The 18,855-nt window shown below is 43.6% G+C and overlaps 1 protein-coding gene across 1 annotated transcript in view; it reads left to right on the forward strand.

Moving 5' to 3' along the window:
- RPS6KC1 (ribosomal protein S6 kinase C1) overlaps positions 1 to 17,796 on the forward strand; it is a 230,080-nt gene extending 212,284 nt beyond the window's left edge. Inside the window, exon 16 of the mRNA XM_044267182.1 lies at positions 17,671 to 17,796. Within this exon, the coding sequence (XP_044123117.1) occupies positions 17,671 to 17,689 (19 nt within the window). The 3' untranslated portion in view covers positions 17,690 to 17,796. The remainder of the gene's footprint in view (positions 1 to 17,670) is intronic.
- Positions 17,797 to 18,855: the final 1,059 nt, after the last annotated feature.

Genomic DNA, 18,855 nt, shown 5'->3' on the forward strand with positions numbered 1-18,855 from the left:
AACATCATTAACCATCAGGGAAATTCAAATCAAAACCACATTGTGATACCACCTTACGGCAGCTGGAATGGCAAAAATTAACAAGGCAGGAAATAACAAATGTTCGAGAGGATGTGGAGAAAGAGGAACCTTCCTATACTGTTGGTGGAAATGCAAGTTGGTACAGCCCCTTTGGAAAACAGTATGGAGGTTCCTCAGAAAGTTAAAAATAGAGCTACCCTTTGACCCAGCAATTGCACTACTGGGTATTTACCCCAAAGATCCAAATGTAGTGAAAAAAGGGGCACATGCACCCCAATGTTCATAACAATAATGTCCACAATTGCCAAAATGTGAAAAGAGTCCAAGATGTCCTTCAACAGATGAATGGATAAAGAAGATGTGGTCCATATATACAATGGAATATCACTCAGCCATCAGAAAGGATGAATACCCACTATTTGCACTGACATGGATGAAACTGGAGGGGATTATGCTAAGTGAAGTAAGTCAAGCAGAGAAAGACAATTATCATACAGTTTCACTTATATGTGGACCATAAGGAATAGTACAGAGAACATTAGGAGAAGGAAGGGAAAAGTGAATGGAGCGGGGGAGGTCTGAGGAGGAGACAAACCATCAGAGACTCTGGACTCTGGGAAACAAACTGAGGGTTTTAGAGGGAAGGGGGTGGGGAGATGGGTTGGTTCAGTGATGGGTATTAAGGAGGGCATGTATTGCATGGAGCACTGAGTGTTACACACAAACAGTGAATCATGGAACACTACATCAAAAACTAGTGATGTACTGTACGGTGACTAAAATAACACAATAAAAAATAAAAAATTTTCTCCTAATTTAAAATAATATATATTCGTTAAACAGAACTTGATAAATGTAGACACTTTTAAAGAAGAAATAAAAATTGCTGTAACCCATCAATCAGAGATAATTACTGGTAACTTTTATTTCCTTCAAGTCTTCATGCAGTATATATTGTTATGTAAAATTGAGACTATTCTGTACAGAAAACTTAGTATTTTTTTGTTCACCTAACATTATAATGTATTTCTACATCCCACTAAACATTCTTCAAAAGCACCATTTTGCTTTACCCATAGTATTGTGTAATATAGTTGTACTCCTTTTTGTTTGTTTTTAGCTCTTCCTCTTTTGCTGATCATTTTGACTATTTTCAGTTTTCTGCTGTTACTGGTAATGCTACCTTTCCTGGAAACTGTCTTGGGAAACAGCCAGAAATTCATGCAAAACTTTTATTACTGGATCAATCAGCATTTAAGCTGAAGACTCTTATTATATACTTGCCAAACTAGGATCTGGAGTAAGGTTCCAGTTTGCTCTGGCTTTATGGGACTCGGCTTGTGAGAAACACAGTGTCAGAAACCCCAGCCCCAATCACTGGAGTGTTCTACTTAGCTCCGCTTGGCAGAAGGGAGATAGCACGCGTGGCTGAACATGGAGAGAGGTTTCAGAACAGGGGAGGGGAGTGAAGAAGAGTTAGAAGTGATGACTGGGGGTTTACTTAGATGGTGTTTGGTGTGTGTCTGAGGTCTTAGGTAAGGACAGATGCATGACCACTCATTTCCTGGTAATGGACCCTTCTGTCCATCTTCTTTGTCCCTACCAGCCCCACTCTCTTGAATCCCCTAACCTCCCCATCCCCACCCCTTTTCTCTACTAGCTGCTTTGCTCGTCCATCAACTTTGTTCCCTGTAATGCCTGAGAATCTGGGTGCCAGTCCTCAATGGCCCTGGGCCAAAGTTGGGGAACAGGCTTTGCATCAGGGCTGGTAGACCTCATTCCTCACTGTATCAGGACAAGCAAGGAAATGCTGAGGTAAAAATATGAGCAAAATCTTAGTGCCTTTACAGAACCAAATTTATTGTTCACTCATTCAGTGGTGTGAGACTCAATGATCCAGTCTGCTTGAATTTTGCAGTACCCCAATCCTGAGACATGATTTTGGGATGCCCATGGCAGACGATGATTGTACAGAAAACTGAGCATGGTCTCTTAAGTGCTTCAGCCTTGAAAGTGACATATGGTTATGGCCTTTGGGTCAAAACTAAGCACATGACTTCACCTAATTGCCTGGGATCAGGAAAATGTGATTCATCTGCATGTCTAGGTAGGAATGAGAACTGGAAATACTGGTGAGGATTATGATGTCCACCTGAATTACCAAAAAAGGAAATCTTAAAATATACTCCAAACACAGTAATTAGAGAAACACATCAGTATTAAGTGTGTGCAAGCAGCTCCAAAAAATAGTAACTTATGCGAGCATCCGTTATAGGCTCTCTGTCTCAAACAGAATTTGTTTTACAAATAGGTGAGGCTGTATGCCTCACGGGAAAACAGCTCCATCGGATTCATCCGGATGTGATGAGGGAGTTCAAGGTAGCCCAGGAGTGTACTTCTATTTCCCGCTAGTGGAAGGAAGTGTGTTACGATATAGCTGATCACGAAGGGATGGCAGGCAGGTTTCCACTGGTGCGCTGCAGCCACTTGATTGGTAGTGAACTCGAACTCCACACTGTTTTGAGGAAGACTCTGAGGAAGCTTCTAGGCTCAGTGTGGAAGATCGCAGTGATTCATTCATCTGACAGATATTTACAAAGCACTTACTACTTCGCAGACTCTGTCCCAAGTGCTGGCTCTTACCGCTCACATGGAACTTCCATGATCAGTATCACTTAGCAATGTGTGCCCTGGGAAGCTAGCCTGTGTGCTTGGGTGTGTGCATATGCGTGGGGGGTGAGGGCAGCGGGGGCACACGATTTTCTTCCTATTTCCATCTCGGAGCTAATGTGACTGCTTAGTCAGTGCCAGATTAATTCAAGCAATAGAAGTAAATGCTAACTGGCTATCCTCACACGCACTCCCATGAGAAGGATGTAGGCTTTTGAAGTGCTTTCCTCTTGCATTGGTAAGTCCTGCAATACTTACCGCCTGCTTCATCCTCATGACTTGTGCTTTCAAAGACACTACACTGTGAATGCGGTACCATCTCCTTTGTTTCTCTTGCCCTAGCTCATCCCTCTGGCTGCTCCAAAAATATTCTTATTAAGTCCTAGATTTTTCCCCCATCCACCAAATTCTCTATTTTCTTAAAAAGCTTGAACTAGCCAATGGGAATGATATTACTTCCCTTCCTCTGTTCCTCTAAGTTTTGTTTTGTTTTGTTTTAATCCACCCAGGACAGAGCAGGAGGAAAGCGAACTTTCCTCTTCAATTGCTTCAGCAGAAGTGATCTAAAGGATCTGAAGGATCCCTAACAGGGCCCATTCTTGGCCAGGGTGCTGGGATGGCTCCTCCACAGACTCTGTACCATGAAGCTCAAGTGAAACGGTGATTACCTTAAAGAGAGCCTCAGCAGGACCACCTGCTGTCCCTTGTCACCCTTTGTTCTCATCAGCATGCTTCTCTTGGCTCCTCCAACTTCTCCCATTCCAGAGAGTTCTGTACTGGCTAGGGACCTCCTCACCATTTGCTGTGGGCAGCAAGTCAAGCCCCGAGCCAGCCTGGAGTAGTCGAGGGCTGTGTAATGATATTGGGCTATTGCCAAAATTAAAAAAGAAGGAAGAAAAACGAATTTATTTCTAAAGGAAAACAGGAAAGGTATTATTACCCATTTTTCTTCGCCCTCACTTTCTCTATGTCTAAATGATAATTAAGTGATAAATCTGGGAACAGGTTTGACAAAATATTTTCTCTGTTAGGACCCACTGAATGTTTAGTACCCCTAATGATAGTAAGATCTAAAATAGACTTGGAACTAGAGGCCTATCTGGTAGCAGACATTTCAGACCCATTTTGAGAAACTTTGCAAAGCTGTTTCATTGGCGTGGGGATCCTTTTGTCCTCTGTGTACGCATTATCTGAGTTCAGTCGCATATAGAAGGAAAAATCATTCTAACAAAAAAACTTTTGGTAATAATGGGACCACTTAGAAAGTCAGTCTCCACTCAAACATCCCTCCCTGTTTAACACTGAAGTTTTAACCCTGCCCATTGGGTCAATATCTTTAACATTTTTGGCTTTCAGTCCATCTCTAATTTCAGGGTATGGGACATATTTGACAACACTAATGCAAATAAAATATAAACAGATTACAAAATGAAGTCGAAATCTTGCAGAAGAGTCACGTTTTCCTGAAGTTGTTGGAGTGGTGTGGAGGACTGCTCTAGTCACGGGCAAAGTCTTGGGCAGTGAAGAATCAGGCGGAGCTGAGTTAATTGAAAATTGAAGAAGAAATTGGATGATAACAATATAGGTCTTTGAAAAGAAGATTAATTGAGCCCTAACAACACTGATGTAATACCAGACTATTTAGAAAATGATCCTCTTTATACTCTTAACTTCTTGACAAAAACGAAGTGGAAAATGTCAAGTCCGTGGGAACTTTACCATTCTTTTGTCCATCACCTTAGAGGTGAAGACCCAGAGAGACTCTGGTGACTTAGAAGTCACCAGAGAGGTGAAGGTGTGCAGAGTCCCACTGCTGGTGATGGACCGGGGGCCAGCCGGGACTCCGCCCACCTTGCCAATCCTTCTAGTCACTCCAGCGGGTGTTTGACTCCTCACACCCCCACCCAGGAACAAATCCTACTGGCCTCTCTTCCGAAGCACTCCCAGAATAATCTGTTTCTTTACATCTCCCTCCCCCATATCCCATGTCCCTCCCCAGGATTGCTGCGGCAGCCTTCTAGCTGGGCTGCGCTTCCCACCCTTGTCCCTGCGCTCCAAGTAGCAGTCACTGGGATCTTTTTATTTTTATTTTTTTATTTTTTATTTTTTATTTTTTCCAATTTATTTATTTTCAGAAAAACAGTATTCATTATTTTTTCACCACACCCAGTGCTCCATGCAAGCCGTGCCCTCTATAATACCCACCACCTGGTACCCCAACCTCCCACCCCCCCGCCACTTCAAACCCCTCAGACTGTTTTTCAGAGTCCATAGTCTCTCATGGTTCACCTCCCCTTCCAATTTCCCCAAATTCCCTACTCCTCTCTAACGCCCCTTGTCCTCCATGCTATTGGTTATGCTCCACAAATAAGTGAAACCATATGATAATTGACTCTCTCTGCTTGACTTATTTCACTCAGCATAATCTCTTCCAGTCCCGTCCATGTTGCTACAAAAGTTGGATATTCATCCTTTCTGATGGAGGCATAATACTCCATAGTGTATATGGACCACATCTTCCTTATCCATTCATCCACTGGGATCTTTTTAAAGCAGGTCGTATCCCTCCTCTCTCAAACCTTCCAGTAGCTTCTTCTCTCCTTCAAGATAAAATCCCAAAACCTCCCTGAGCTTATCAGCTGCTATTTACCTCTCCTCCTGCCCTGTGCTCCGGTCATCCGGCTTCTTTGCTGTCATTCAACTCCCTGTGGAAACTCCCTGCTCAAGGTCCTCACACTTCTGCATCTGCCTGGAAGGCGTCCCCGAGATCTCTCACTTCCTTTCCGTTCTTTGCGCATGTCCCAAGCCCCTATAAAAGAGCACTTCACTTTATCACCCTTCCCTACTGAATTTTTCCTCAGAAGAAAAATGATCGAGTCCTGGCCTGTATATCTATATGCTTGTGATCTGCCTTCCCACGTCAGAATGTGAGTTCTGTATTCACTATATGGTTTCCGTGTATTCCTCAAGCAACTGTATCACTTGGGTTGGCAGGTCCTATTAGAACTCTGATTTTGTTAATAAATGCTAAAAAGTAATCCTTGAATAAACAAAGAAATACATAGCATGAATGATCAAATGAATAATTGAAATGATCTATACTGGGGCATCATGTAAGAAAATCGTTTTAAAAGTCAGAATGCTTTGCCAAGTTGCCAAGTTCCTTTCCTCCTTTTTCATCCGGCTGTGGTTTTTCTGTCCTGTACCCCACCCCTGTGTGCTCTGTGGAACTTCACCGGGGAACCCCACCCCACTCGGACCCCTACTTCTCACTTAATCTCTGTGATTTGATGGGGGGGGGCAAAGGCACTCATTCAGAGCTTCAAGATCACAGGCTTGCAAGGGCGCAGGGAGTCTCACTCACCTAGAGCTGTGGTGGTATTGGGGGGGGATTTCTTATGTGGATGAAGGACTTTTTTCCCCCTGAATTAGAATTTAGGCAGCTCTCTTATGGTCAGGGATTGCTTACTCAATTTCTGGGCATTTGGCCCTTCGTTTGTACTCCTATGTTTTGGCCAGAAGGAAGGAGGGAAATTCCACTTAAGTTGTCAGGAGTCAGAAAAGAGGTTGCAATTCCTGGTCACAATCCACTTTCTTTGAATTTTTTTACCCCCCTGACGGGTGTGGGGTTGAAGGTATGCTGGGGAGTTGGGCAGAAGAGGAAAACTTCCATGCAAAGGCACACGTGCTGTTTGGGAACATTAGTTTTGAAAGTTTGGGGAAAAGGTAAGGGCAGGTTTTGTTTGTTGTTATTTTATTTTGTTTTGTTTTTAAATATTTTATTTATTTATTTGACACAGAGAGAGAGAGAGAGAGTGCACAAGCAGGTAAAGCAGCAGACAGAGGGAGAGGGAGAAGCAGGCTCTCCGCTGAGCAGAGCCCGATTCAGGACTCGATCCCAGGACCCCGACACCATGACCTGAGCTGAAGGCGGATGCTTAACTGACTGAGCCACCCCGGCGCCCCAAGGACAGGTTTTAAATTTTAATTATTATTATTAATTATCACTGGTGAAGGGACATTTGGGGGACATGTGAGGTGAGGAGGTGGGGAACTCAGCATAGAGTAAAAGTAGTCATTGCAGTTAAGGGAAGGTGGGCTAAGCTAGGAAGACCGCTGTGACTCTACCTATCCAGAGCGGCCTGGAAGGAGGCACCGCCCAAGGCAGGGTAGTAGCTCCGTCACAGGGGACAGCTGGGTGGCTCTCTTCTCAGGGGGTCTCCGTGTCTGGGAGCCAAAGATGACTCAAGGTGACCCGCTTGGCTTTTATCACTATTAATTTGATTTTAGGTTATTCCCCTCCATTCCCGGGTTGGCAATACTTAACTTATGTTGGTGGCAGTTGATCTGACTAATTAGCCCCTGGAAGGGGCAGGAAGATTCTCTTGTATCTCCAGTCCCCTCCCCCCACAACGGCAGCCACGTCGGGGGAGGTTTGGAGGGTCTCCTGCCCTGGGCTCTGCCCCTGTAAACCCTCGCCTATACTATCTGCCTGGTGGAACTTCCCTCATGCTGCACAGGAAAGCAAGCCAGGCCCTTTCCGCAAAGCTTCGTCCTGATTGAAAGATGAATGAGCCTACTAACCGCTGTCTGCAGCAGCTTCCCCAGCCCCGCAATGTGAGGACAGGGTAATGATGTCCAATTTTGCACACTTCAGATCCATTAGTAGCAATTACCTTTCTCTAGGTGTTTTGAGTTAGTTTTAACATAGCATTCTTACAGTTGGTGGATAATGACAGTAATAATGTGCACAACATTTTCAAGTCACTGTTTTTAGCTACAATAACACCATTAGTAGGTCTATTTAACAGATGCATTTCATACTAAAAGTTAAGGTTCTCATGATTCCTGTCCCTTCCCCCATGTAAACCTTCACTGCTATTTTATTCAATGGAGATTTTTACTTTACATTTTCAGAGCTGTTTTTCCTATTCTGGGTCTTTCTATTGAAACGGGACAGTTGTATGACTGGCTTGATCTAGAATTATTAATTATTTAGATGTTCTTATTTAGCTGTACTTTTTGTGACTTGCAAGCTGACCTAGAAATCCAAAGCTTGCAAAAATGGAAAATGTGTATATTTTCTAAAACTTGTTGGGATGTCTAGGAAAGATTATAGGGTTTTACATGATGTCCACAAGGCTCTGTGTTTGTGTTGAGAATGCCCCCCAGTAATCCACAAGATCTGTGTGTTCACTCCACCCCACCTGCTCCCACTCCTCCTGGAAGGCCTCTCTGACCATCCCAGCCACCAGAAAGTTCTCCTCACAAGCTCCACTTCCTTGCTTTCTGTACTTGCTTTTGGACACTGCTGACCATCGTCTTGTTACTTACAGTGCCTCACCTTCCCGTTTGAGTTTCCTAGGGCTGCCTTAACCATGTAATACAAGCTGGGTAGCCTCCCAACAACAAACATTGACCCTGGAGGCTGAAAGTCTGAAATCAAGGAGTTGGCAGGGCCATGCTCCCTCCGAAGCTTCTAGAAGATCTTTCCTTGCCTCTGCCAGCTTTGGGTGGCTCCCAGTTTCCTTGGTTTATGGCACTATAACTCCCATCTCTGTCTTTTCGCGTTGCATTCTTCTTTTTTTTTTTCTTAATGTATTTTTTAAAAATTATTTAAATTCAATTAATTAAAATATAATGTATTGTTCATTTCGGGGTATCAGTCTGTGATTCATCAGTCTCATATAATACCCAGTTCTCATTGCAACACATGCCCTCCCCTACATTCTTCTTATAAAGATCCCGGTCATATCAGATGAGGGCCGACTCTCACAACAGCATCTGAACTTGATTTCATCTGCAAAGGTTCTATTTCCAAATAGGGTCACATCCATAGAGAACAGGGGTTAGGATTTCAACATATATTTCCAGGGGGACACAACTTAACTCATAATACCCCTCAAGGAAATTGTAACCTCCTTGAAACCTAGACTGTTTGATGTACCCCCCTTAAGCAGCATTTCCTAAAATCTTGACTAGGGAACAGGAATCTTTAGGTTCTTGTTAAAACCAGGGGCTTCTTGCCAACCGTATTAGAGAAACACTGTATCTATGTCCCTGACTTAAGATGCTGATTAGCATATTAAAGGCTCTGAAAAATCTTGCTGTAAACATACTTCCTTAAGCCATACTTGTTTCCACTAGCTTTTTTATTTCCAGGACTTTTTTTGCTCCAGGTTTCCTCCATTAACAGCAGTAGAATATACTTTGGGGGAATAGAGGCCCATTGAATGAAGTTTCTGCCATATGAATCGTTTCAAATGAGGTTAGCAGAATAACATGGCATATGGTTGAGCAAATTTTTTTTGATAGTATGAATTGTGTCCTGTAGAATAGGAACAGTTTTTAAAAGACTTAGTTCTGAGTGCTCCCTGAATTCAGCCTGGAGTTGGACAGATTGCTTGACACCCTCTCCCCCTGCCCTTTGTTCAGTCTACTCACCTGACCCCTGGATGGCATGTCTCCTCATTTGAAAATAGGGACAAGCATATATCTGAAAAATGTATTGTACATAATTACTATTGGAGCCCAGCACTTTGGCCAGGAAAATCAATGAAGTCAGTGCGTCCTTATGCTATGCTGCGCCTTCGATGATATCAGTGATTTTAAATGAAGTGATAGAATGAGGCGTTGCCTGGGAAAACTTGATTTTCTGCTTATACTTAAAGGAAGATAATAACAATAATTTTCCAACAACAATAACAAGAAGTCCTCTTTTTGATCCTTTCAACGCCATGTGAGTTCTTTTTGCGTCTTTTTGTAAAAAGTTTAGTCCCAGGTGGGCTTTTTGGCTAACTTGTGCTGGTTGCCTCCTTCCCTGGTATGATCTGAGAGTTCCAAAGCCATTTCTGGACCATGGTGGGCAACACCTGAGTAAGAACATCAGTCTTTTGGCAAAAATGCCACATGTGACATCGTAAAGCCAAATAAAAATGTTTTTCTGAATCAGGGGTTTGTACTGGTTTAAGATAAAGCTGGTATATTTGTTAAAATTAGGTACATTAGAGGGCTATTTCATAAAAGGGATTATGTGTTTTTTAAAACTATACAGTTTGGAGTTCACTGCAAGTTTTTTAAAATAGTAAATACCCCAATGTATTTCAGTTGAGACTTAATTTACATATATCTGATTTTCATACATTCTTCCAATCGTATCAGTTGATGTGTAGAAAGGTTAAAGAGCATGGACTTTGAAGTCGGGCAGAGCTGTGTTCAAATCCTGACTAACTTCCCTCGTTGCTATATCCCTGTAAATTATGCAGATGACTTACTCAGGGAGTTTCAGTTTTCTTATCTGTGAAGTGGGAATAATACCACCTTGTTGTAAGGACTAAATGAAATGATGTATTTAAACTTCTGTTCCCAGTGTGTAGAGTTCAACTTAATTCCCAGCATCTGCACATACAATGTGTATAAAAACTACAATAAATGTAGTTACTATTATCTGCTACCTTAGAATCATTTACATCTTTCATTCACTTAACAAGTACTTATTGAATGTCTATTACATGACAGGCACTATTGAAACTGCTCAGGATATAAGAGAGAACAAGTAATTTCATGCCTGTGTGAAGCTTTTGTTTTAGGAAGAGGGTGGCAATTAAATTAGTAAGCAGATAGTATATCAGATTCTGAGAATCACTGTGGAGAAAATTAAGCAGGATATGGTAGGTAAGGCATGCAGTGTACGTGTGTTTTGGCACATGGGTTGGGTTGTGGGTTTTTATTTTTATCTATAATGATTAGGGAAGCCCTCACCAATCATGTGACATTTGAGTAGACAGGAAGTGAGGAAAGAGCCTTTAGGACTAAGAAGCAGCAAGTGCAAAGGCCCTGAGGTATATTTGTACATAGCAGTGTCTGAGAAGCTGTGGGAAGTTAGCGTGGCTGGGGCAGAATGAACCAAGGGAGGATAGTGAGGTATAAGGTCAGAGAGGATCCCTAAACCAGGTCAGGGGGCCTTGTAGGACACACTTGGGATTTTATCCTTTGAAGATGGAGCCATTGGCCAGTTTTGAGCAGAGGAATGATAAGATCTGATTATTTCAAGAGGACCGGTCTGGCTATGGTGTTGAGAATATACTATACTGCAATAGGAGTGTAACTCATGCTACCTATCAGTTACATAACTCTCCGAAGACAGTATTCTCTGACTCATTGCTTGTCTTCTCTCTCTACCCTAGTCTTCCACACCCTATGGTGCACTTTCCTTTTGTAATTGCCCATTTCCCAGGATAGCTGAATATCACTGATGTTAATGGCAGTGTCTTAACTCTGGGCGCCATAGCAAAATACCATAGACCGAGTTACTTAAATAACGGAAATTTGTTTCTCACATTTCTAAAGACTGGCAGTCCAAGATCACAGTGCTGGCAAGATAGGTTTTATTCTGAGGCCTCTTCTTCTGGTTTGTAGACTGACCTCTGTCTCCATTGTGTGCTCCAATGGTGGAGAGATGCTATGTCTTCTTAAAAGGACACTGATCTTATCAGAACATGACCTCTTTCTTCTGGCTTCATTTAACCTTAATTGCCTCCATGATGACTCCATACAGGAAGGACGTGGCATAGTGAGAGTTCAGTTCTTTTTACCAGAATGGACAGTATGCTCATTTAGCCACTGTAAAAACCTGCCACCCCCTCTTGAGAGAAACCTAGCAGTCACCACCATTTTGTCCTCCTGAGGCATAACCTAGCAGAGTTGCTCGAGATAAAATAACATCTACCAGGGGACTGAGAGCTGGGGACACCAGGACCGCATCCTGAAGTCCTCCGTGGGGATGGGTTCACTAGATGGCACTCCCTCCGCCCCCTATCTGTTTATTTATTTCAAGCCTAATTAACATATCAGGTTGCACTTTATGCTGAGAAGCTTTAGAAGGAGCCTTTGTGCAGGTCTGTGTGCAGGGGCTTCCGCACAGGGCTCCTGCACTTTGTGCGCAGTCCGTGCAGGTCGTGCTCTGTGCAGGGGCTCTTGCCTAAGTGGGGGTGAGTGAGAGCTGGAATCCAGCTGGGCTCTTCTGGCCAACCCTGAACCCATCTGGGCCACGCTAGCCTGACAGGGACCATCTTCTAACCCACAGAGAAATACCATTGGGCCAGCAGGAGTTTCGTGATGACAAGCGTGTGATGGGATATCGAACAGCATCTTCTCTGTCCTTAGAAGAGCTTTTTCCAGTGTGAGCATCAGAAATAGTTGTGCTTCCTGGGGCTACCGGTTTGTTTTACATCATGTGTATTTACAGCTTCATTTCCTCTTCCCATGGACCAGATTGGTGCCTTCCTGCTAGTGAGTGGAGGGGATTTCCTGGTAGGCATTCTGTGTGTTCAGGGCCCTCATCACACGGGATTCCTGGCCTCCGTGGGTGCTGTGGATGGGCCCGTGAAATGCTTCTACATTTATTAGTTTGAGAACACGTGGGATGCCCTGCTTGAGCCGGGGATACTTGAGTTTTGGTCTGCTTACATTAGGGGATTATTATAACAAGTTTGCCTTCATTGCACAGGTATTTGCTATGTGTCCCACTCTGTGCTGGTCCCAAAATGGGGGTGAAGAAGACAGGTTGGGACTCTACCCAGGAGGTTGTACGCTAATCAAGAGGCAGGTGAACAAGCGAGCAAGGTGATTATAGTTTGGGACAGGAAGCAAGAAGGTGCTGTCGCGGAACGTTACTCTACGTGATGGGGAGGGTGAGGTCAAAAAGGACGGTTTCCTTAGAGTAAGGGGAGCTTCTAAAGAGCGTTAATTTAGATGATGTAAGTTAAGTGCTTAGCTTGGTGCCTGACACACAGTAAGCTCTTGATTCTCGAGAAAGGTTATTGTTACTATCAACTGTCACCTCTCCCTCAGTGTATGCTGCTCAACACGCCAAGGCCAGAGGACCATATGGCCAAGCTCAAAAAGATGGCAGGACTTGGCAGATGTGCCAGCAGTGGATGGCTGGTTGGGGATCTCCAGTTCATGACGACCGGATGGGTCTTTCCCCTCCTTCCTTGTTGGGTGGTACCGAGGGCCTTTGCTGTACAGCTGAGTTCACGTTTGTAATTTGAACCCTTTTTCCAAATCATCACCCCCAAGGATTAATCTGTGGCCCTTCCCCCAAATCTTTAAATCTGTATTTTCCCGACTGCAAGTTTTAATTCGTGTCCATTCAGAACCAGATCTCTTCTCACGTCCTATTTTTTTTAATTTTTTTTTTAAAGATTTTATTTATTTATTTGATAGACAGAGATCACAAGTAGGCAGAGAGGCAGGCAGAGAGAGAGGAGGAAGCAGGCTCTCTGCAGAGCAGAGAGCCCGATGCGGGGCTCGATCCCAGGACCCTGGAATCATGACCTGAGCCGAAGGCAGAGGCTTTAACCCACTGAGCCACCCGGGTGCCCCTCATGTCCTATTTTTGAGCATTCTCTGAGCTTCTGGAGCCAGCCAGCCTCTCTGGTGGAAGGATTAGGGCCTGGAGCAGGGAGCTTAGGTGAGTCTAACAGGTTGATTTCGCTGTCTTCCTGGGAATGAGGCAAGGCCAAGCCCAGCGCCCGAGCTAAGCTTGCTGAAATACTCCGAAAAGCCAGGGTCTCCATCTTGCCCACAACTCAGTGCCTTCCCTTGGTTACCTAAGGGAACCCACTTACGACTCTATTACCCGGTAAATTAGGAGAGTGATTCAGTCAGGTATATTTATCATGAAGAGAACTGAAGATAATTAATACACTGCATTGAATGCAAATTGTACCCACAGCACTTATCTCATTTTCAATTAGCACAAATGTTACAGCACTGCAGGCTTGTTATGGTTTTACCACGGGCTGGGTAATTAATTTCCGTGAGCCACATATCAGGCACCTGGTAATGCCGTTTATTAATAAATGTCACCCCAGGTATCGGTTTGTTAGAAGAGGTAAATAAATGGAATGCGCAGTTGTCTGCCCTGTGCAAATCTATTTTTACACCTCGCTGAATCTTTTCACTTGTTTGTTTATTGACTTGCATGACTCCTGAGATTACAATTGCAAACAAAAGAAGATCCCTACCCATCATGTGGCCTCAAAGCAGGGAATTCCCTTTTCTTCCCCCTCGGGGACTGTCAGGCCGGTGAGTGGAGTTAGTCACAGGCCGGTTTGTGTTGCCTCAGAAAGCATTTTCCCAAATGAAACCCCGGGGGAGAGTCAGAAAGGAGAGACTTCTCCAGCCACACCTGTCCCACCCACCCAACCTCTCTCATGTGCATCTCGCCATCTGCAAATCTTTGAGGAGCAGGAGATCTTACAGACCCTTTCCTGGGGCCTCCATCCTGCCTCTTCCTGGCCCCCTTTGCCTGCTCTACTTCTCATTTATACTCCTGGTTATTAAAAAAGGTTCTGGTCACCCATTCCAATGTGTACATGGGGGCTGTTTCCCCACACCACTGCGCAATCCTTGGACACCAGCTTGGGGTACTACAGTTCAACTCCATTCTGGCACAATCTACAAAGAGAGAGCATCAGATCCCACAGGTTAAGGGCTCGGTCCTGCAGGACTGCCCTCACTTTAGATGCCAATCACTCGTCCAGTATGGCACCTGTGCTTCTGACAGCCCACTCTAAATCAGAGGTTTCCATGACCTCCTCCCCCTCAGAATTCGATTAACTTGCCAGAATGACTCAGAGAACTCAGGGAAATATTCACTTACATTTCCCAATTTATTATAAAAAGATATAATAAAGGACGCAGAGTAACATCCGGATGGAGGAGATGCATGGGACAACGCGATGGAGAGGGTGCCGAGCTTCCACGCCTTCTCCAGGCACGCCACTCTCTCCGAATCATGTGTTCCCCAACCTGGAGGCTCTCCAAACTGTGTCCTTTTGATTTTGGGGGAAGCTTCATTCCATAGGCATGATGGGTTAAATCACTGGCCATTAGTGATTGATTCAACCTCCAGGGAGGTGGGTAGGCGGCCCTTCCCCTTGCCAGAGGTTGGGGTGGGACTGAAATTTCCAACCCTCTAGTCACATGGTTAGGTCTCCAGGAAACCAGCCCCCTTCTTAGGAGCTTTCCAAATGTCACCTCATTAACATAGCAAGAGACACCTTTATCCTCTTCTTAGGAATTCTCAGGATTTTAAGAGCTTAGTGCTAGACATGGAGTCAAAGTCCAAATATATGTTTCTTTTTAGAAGTCACAGTGTCAGAGCTAACTAACCTGTGACTCTGGGGACTCTATCATAAGAAGGTGGGAGAATTTGGTGGCCTTCCCACAAAAGTGGGTTGTTGAGCAGAAGTCCCATATTTCTGTGAGCTTTTCCACATTTCTGACTTATATCTTCTCTCTCCAGACTAGCAGGTGACATTAGTTTTTTTTGTAGGAAAAAAAAAATTAGTTAACAGATTCTGATTGCATATTTACCATGGGTCTGGAACTTTCAGAGCTGGAGGGTTATATGCTCAAATCCCATTTTATCAAAGTTCTTGTGGGAATGTCAGTTTTGCCAAGTAGACAGTTCGCTCTTTTTTTTTTTTTTTTTCCTGATCCAGTGGGGACCAGAATCCAAAATCAGCAATTCTCAACTTAAATTTTGAATTCAGTTGCTTCTGAAGTTCCCTTGAGGACCCTATTTGAAAAGCCATTGTGATTTGACTGAGTTCATCCACATGAAACGCTCGGCACAGTGCCTGGTACCCACCCAGTAACTTGACTGTGATTAGTATGGGTGTCGTTACCAGCACCGGTTCCATCATCCCAGAGCCTCCTACAGGGAGTGACCGTCTGTTTAGCAGGTACGTATTGAGCACCTACTATGTGCCAGGCACTGTTTTGGCACTGCAGACGAAACACAAAAATCCTGGTCCTAATGAAGACAGGAGATGTTCTATTGGAAACAGGAAATAAACAAGCAGATCAGTAGGATATATAGTGTGCCAGACAGTTGAGTGCTACTCACCCTTCCTGAGAATCCCAGGAAGGGAGAGAAGACTAGAAGTGGAAGGGGCTTTCAGCTTTAAGTAGGCCTTGCTGGCTCCTGGCTCAACAGAGAGCCTGCATCTCCCTCCCAACACTCTGCCTGATGCTCTCCCTGCTTGTACTCTCCCTCTCTGTTAAATGAATAAATAAAATCTTAAAAAAAAAAAAAAGATTCTTAAAAAAAAAAGAATTTAAAAGGCTTCCTTTGGCTTTTGTGTTCAGCAATAGACTATAGGAGGACAAGGGCAGAACCAGGGAGACCAGTAAGGAAATGTATTAGTTTCTTATTGCTGCTATAACAAATTACTACAAATTTAGTGACTTGAAACAACAAAAATTTATTATTTTACAGTTTAGGAGGCCAGAAGCCTAAAATCAAGGTCTGAGCGGGACTATGTTCCTTCCAGAAGTTCTAAAGGAGACTTCTGTGACTTTTCCAGTTTCTAAAGACTTCTAAAGACTGCCTACATGCCTGGACTCGCAGCTTCTTCCCTAGTCTCGAAACCAGCAGCAAACTGTCTTCATCTCTTTTCTCTGACATTTCCTTCCATTGACCCATTTCCTTCTTTGACTTTGACCCTCCTCTTTCCCATATGAGGACCCTTGTGATTAAGTTGGCCTCATCTGCATAAGCCAAGATAATCTCCCTGTCACAGGATCCTTAAATTCATCACATCTGCAAAGTCCCTTTCACTATGCAAGGTATTCCCGATTTGGGGGGATTAAGGTGTGTTCATCTTTGGAAGGCCATTATTCTGACTACTGTAGAGGTTTGTGCCTTTGTGTAGGTGAAGGATGAAGGTGGTTTGGGCAAAGGTAGTGAGAAGCATTTGGATCCTGGTTATATATCAATCTGCTTCGTATCTTAGGCCATTTTCAGCATGGAAGCTTCCAGAATACTCTGGGTTATGCTGTGGCATCAGCATCCCCTTTTTCATTATAATTTCAACTGACTTGGGGCCCATATTGCATCCACCCCCTTAACTAAGGAACCATGGATAGTTGTGGTGGGAAGAGACTTCAGAAACTAATGGGTTTCCAATTATGTCTTTATGAATTCCTGCTTTGTCCTGGGACCATTGAAAACTCCTTGGGTGGTTTTCTTTTTTCTTTTCTTTTTTTTTTTTAATACCAAATTTATATCTGCTTTACTCTTTTATTCATTCATTCAGCATTTCCTGGGCATCTGTTGAGTGCACTGCTCTGTGCTATGTAAAAGTAGAAATAGAAAGTGTAAGAGTCATGATCCTTATCCCTGGGAGAGAGGGATCTATTTGCAATCTCTTTGGAAGGAAATCAGAGAATAATTTCAGAGCCAAATGTGACTGAAAAATGAAATGCAAGATTTATACATCAGTACCAAGGGAGTGAAGGATGTGGAGAGGCTTCTTGGAAGAAGTAACAAGTCATGGATTTTTAGTTTTAGTTTTTAACCGAGGGCCAGAGAATTGCCAGCTTTTAATTTTGTTAAGAACAAATGTTAGAAAAATTTTTACCATCCCTTATTACATTCATTTTATAATAGATAAGACATCTAAGCATCTAAGATATGAAAAGGACATGATTGGGCTGCCTGGGTGGCTCAGTTGGTTAAGTGTCTGACTCTTGATTTCTGCTCAGGTCATGATCTCAGGGTTGTGAGATTGAGCCCCACATTGTGCTCTATGCTTAGTGGGAGTCTGCTTGAGATTCTCTTCATCTTTCTCTCTCCCTCTGCCCCTCCCCTCCTCATGGGCACACATTCTCTCAGTTTGATAAATAAATATTAAAAAAAAAAAAAAAGGACATGGTCTCAGAATCAAGGGGGAGTCCCTTGCATAAAACATATTTAGTTTTATAAAACCCCAATGCTTTTTTTTTCTCATTTTGCTGAGAGTTGTGGATTGGTATAGGACTCCACACCTCAGCCTAGAGACAAAAGGCTATTTGGGTTGTTTATAGTTTAGATTTCTGACTTTATTGAACATGACAAATTACTACAAATTACTATTGAACATGACAAATTACTTCTCCCTTTATTTCTTTGGGCCCTGAATTCAGGTGGCTGGTGACCAGATGACCAGGATCTAATGTCTTGCTTGTGGATTCTTGAACCTTTTCCCTGTTCCTGGCTCCTTTACCAGAGGGAAGTTTGAGAAGTGGAAGAGGGAAGAAAAATGCTGACCAGTTGCATTGGGGCACCTGAGGTCATCGTTTGGTGAGTGAGTCGTTGGCCCAGTGATAGTCTAGTTCTACATGGAGATTTTAGGATATTCTATGGGTTTCAGTCTTCATGGTTTTTTAGTTTCTTGTGGCTGTTACAATAAATGATCACAAACTAATCACAGTATTCTTATAGTTCTGGAGGTAGAAGTATGAAATCAAGGTGTCGGCAGGGCTGTGCTCCTCTCGACAGCTCTAGGGAGAAAGGCTTCCTCATCTCTTTCTAGCCTCGGGTAGTTGGGCAGCCATTCTTGGTGTCCCAGAACCAGCACCACCGTCACTCCAGTCTTTGCCTCAGTCATCCCGTGGCACTCCGTGTGTCCGTACGTATGTTTGTCTACTCTTGTAAGAACATCAGTCACTGAATTTAAGGCCTCTCTAATCCAGCAACACCCCATCTTAACTAATTATATCGGCAAAGGCGTATTTTCAAAGGTTTTTTCCTGAGGTTTTGGCAGATTTTAATTTTGGGAAGAAACTGTTTGGGCTCAGTTGTGTTCCCTCCAAGTTCATATGTTGAAGACCAAACCCCTAGTACCTCAGAATATGATTGTCTTTGGAGATAGGGTCTTAAACAGTGAATTAGGTAGAAATGGAACATTGGAGTGGGCCCTAATCCAATCTAACTGGTGTCCTTACTAGAAGAGATTAGGATACACAGAGACATCAGGTGTGGTCACACATGAGGAAAGACCATGTGAGGGCACAGGGAAAAGGCAGCCATCTGCAAGCCAAGAAGAGAGGCCTTAGGAGAAACCAACCCTGCCAACACCTTGATCTTGGACTTTCAGCCTCCAGAATGGTGAGAAAATAAGTTCCTGGTTTTAGTCTACCCAGTCTCTGATATTTTGTTTTGGCAACCTGAGCTGACTAATACAGACACCATGCATCCCAGTCCAATGCCAGATATCCTTTATTTTTAGCTTCAGCAAGCTGGTGCATGATGGAGGGATTCCAAAGTAGATTTCAAGATGTCTGTGTTATACCTGCACCTTTTGTTACCATTCCCTCCATAGTGTTGAC

Source organism: Neovison vison, chromosome 10, assembly GCF_020171115.1.
Source record: "Neovison vison isolate M4711 chromosome 10, ASM_NN_V1, whole genome shotgun sequence".
Classification (NCBI taxonomy): domain Eukaryota; kingdom Metazoa; phylum Chordata; class Mammalia; order Carnivora; family Mustelidae; genus Neogale; species Neogale vison.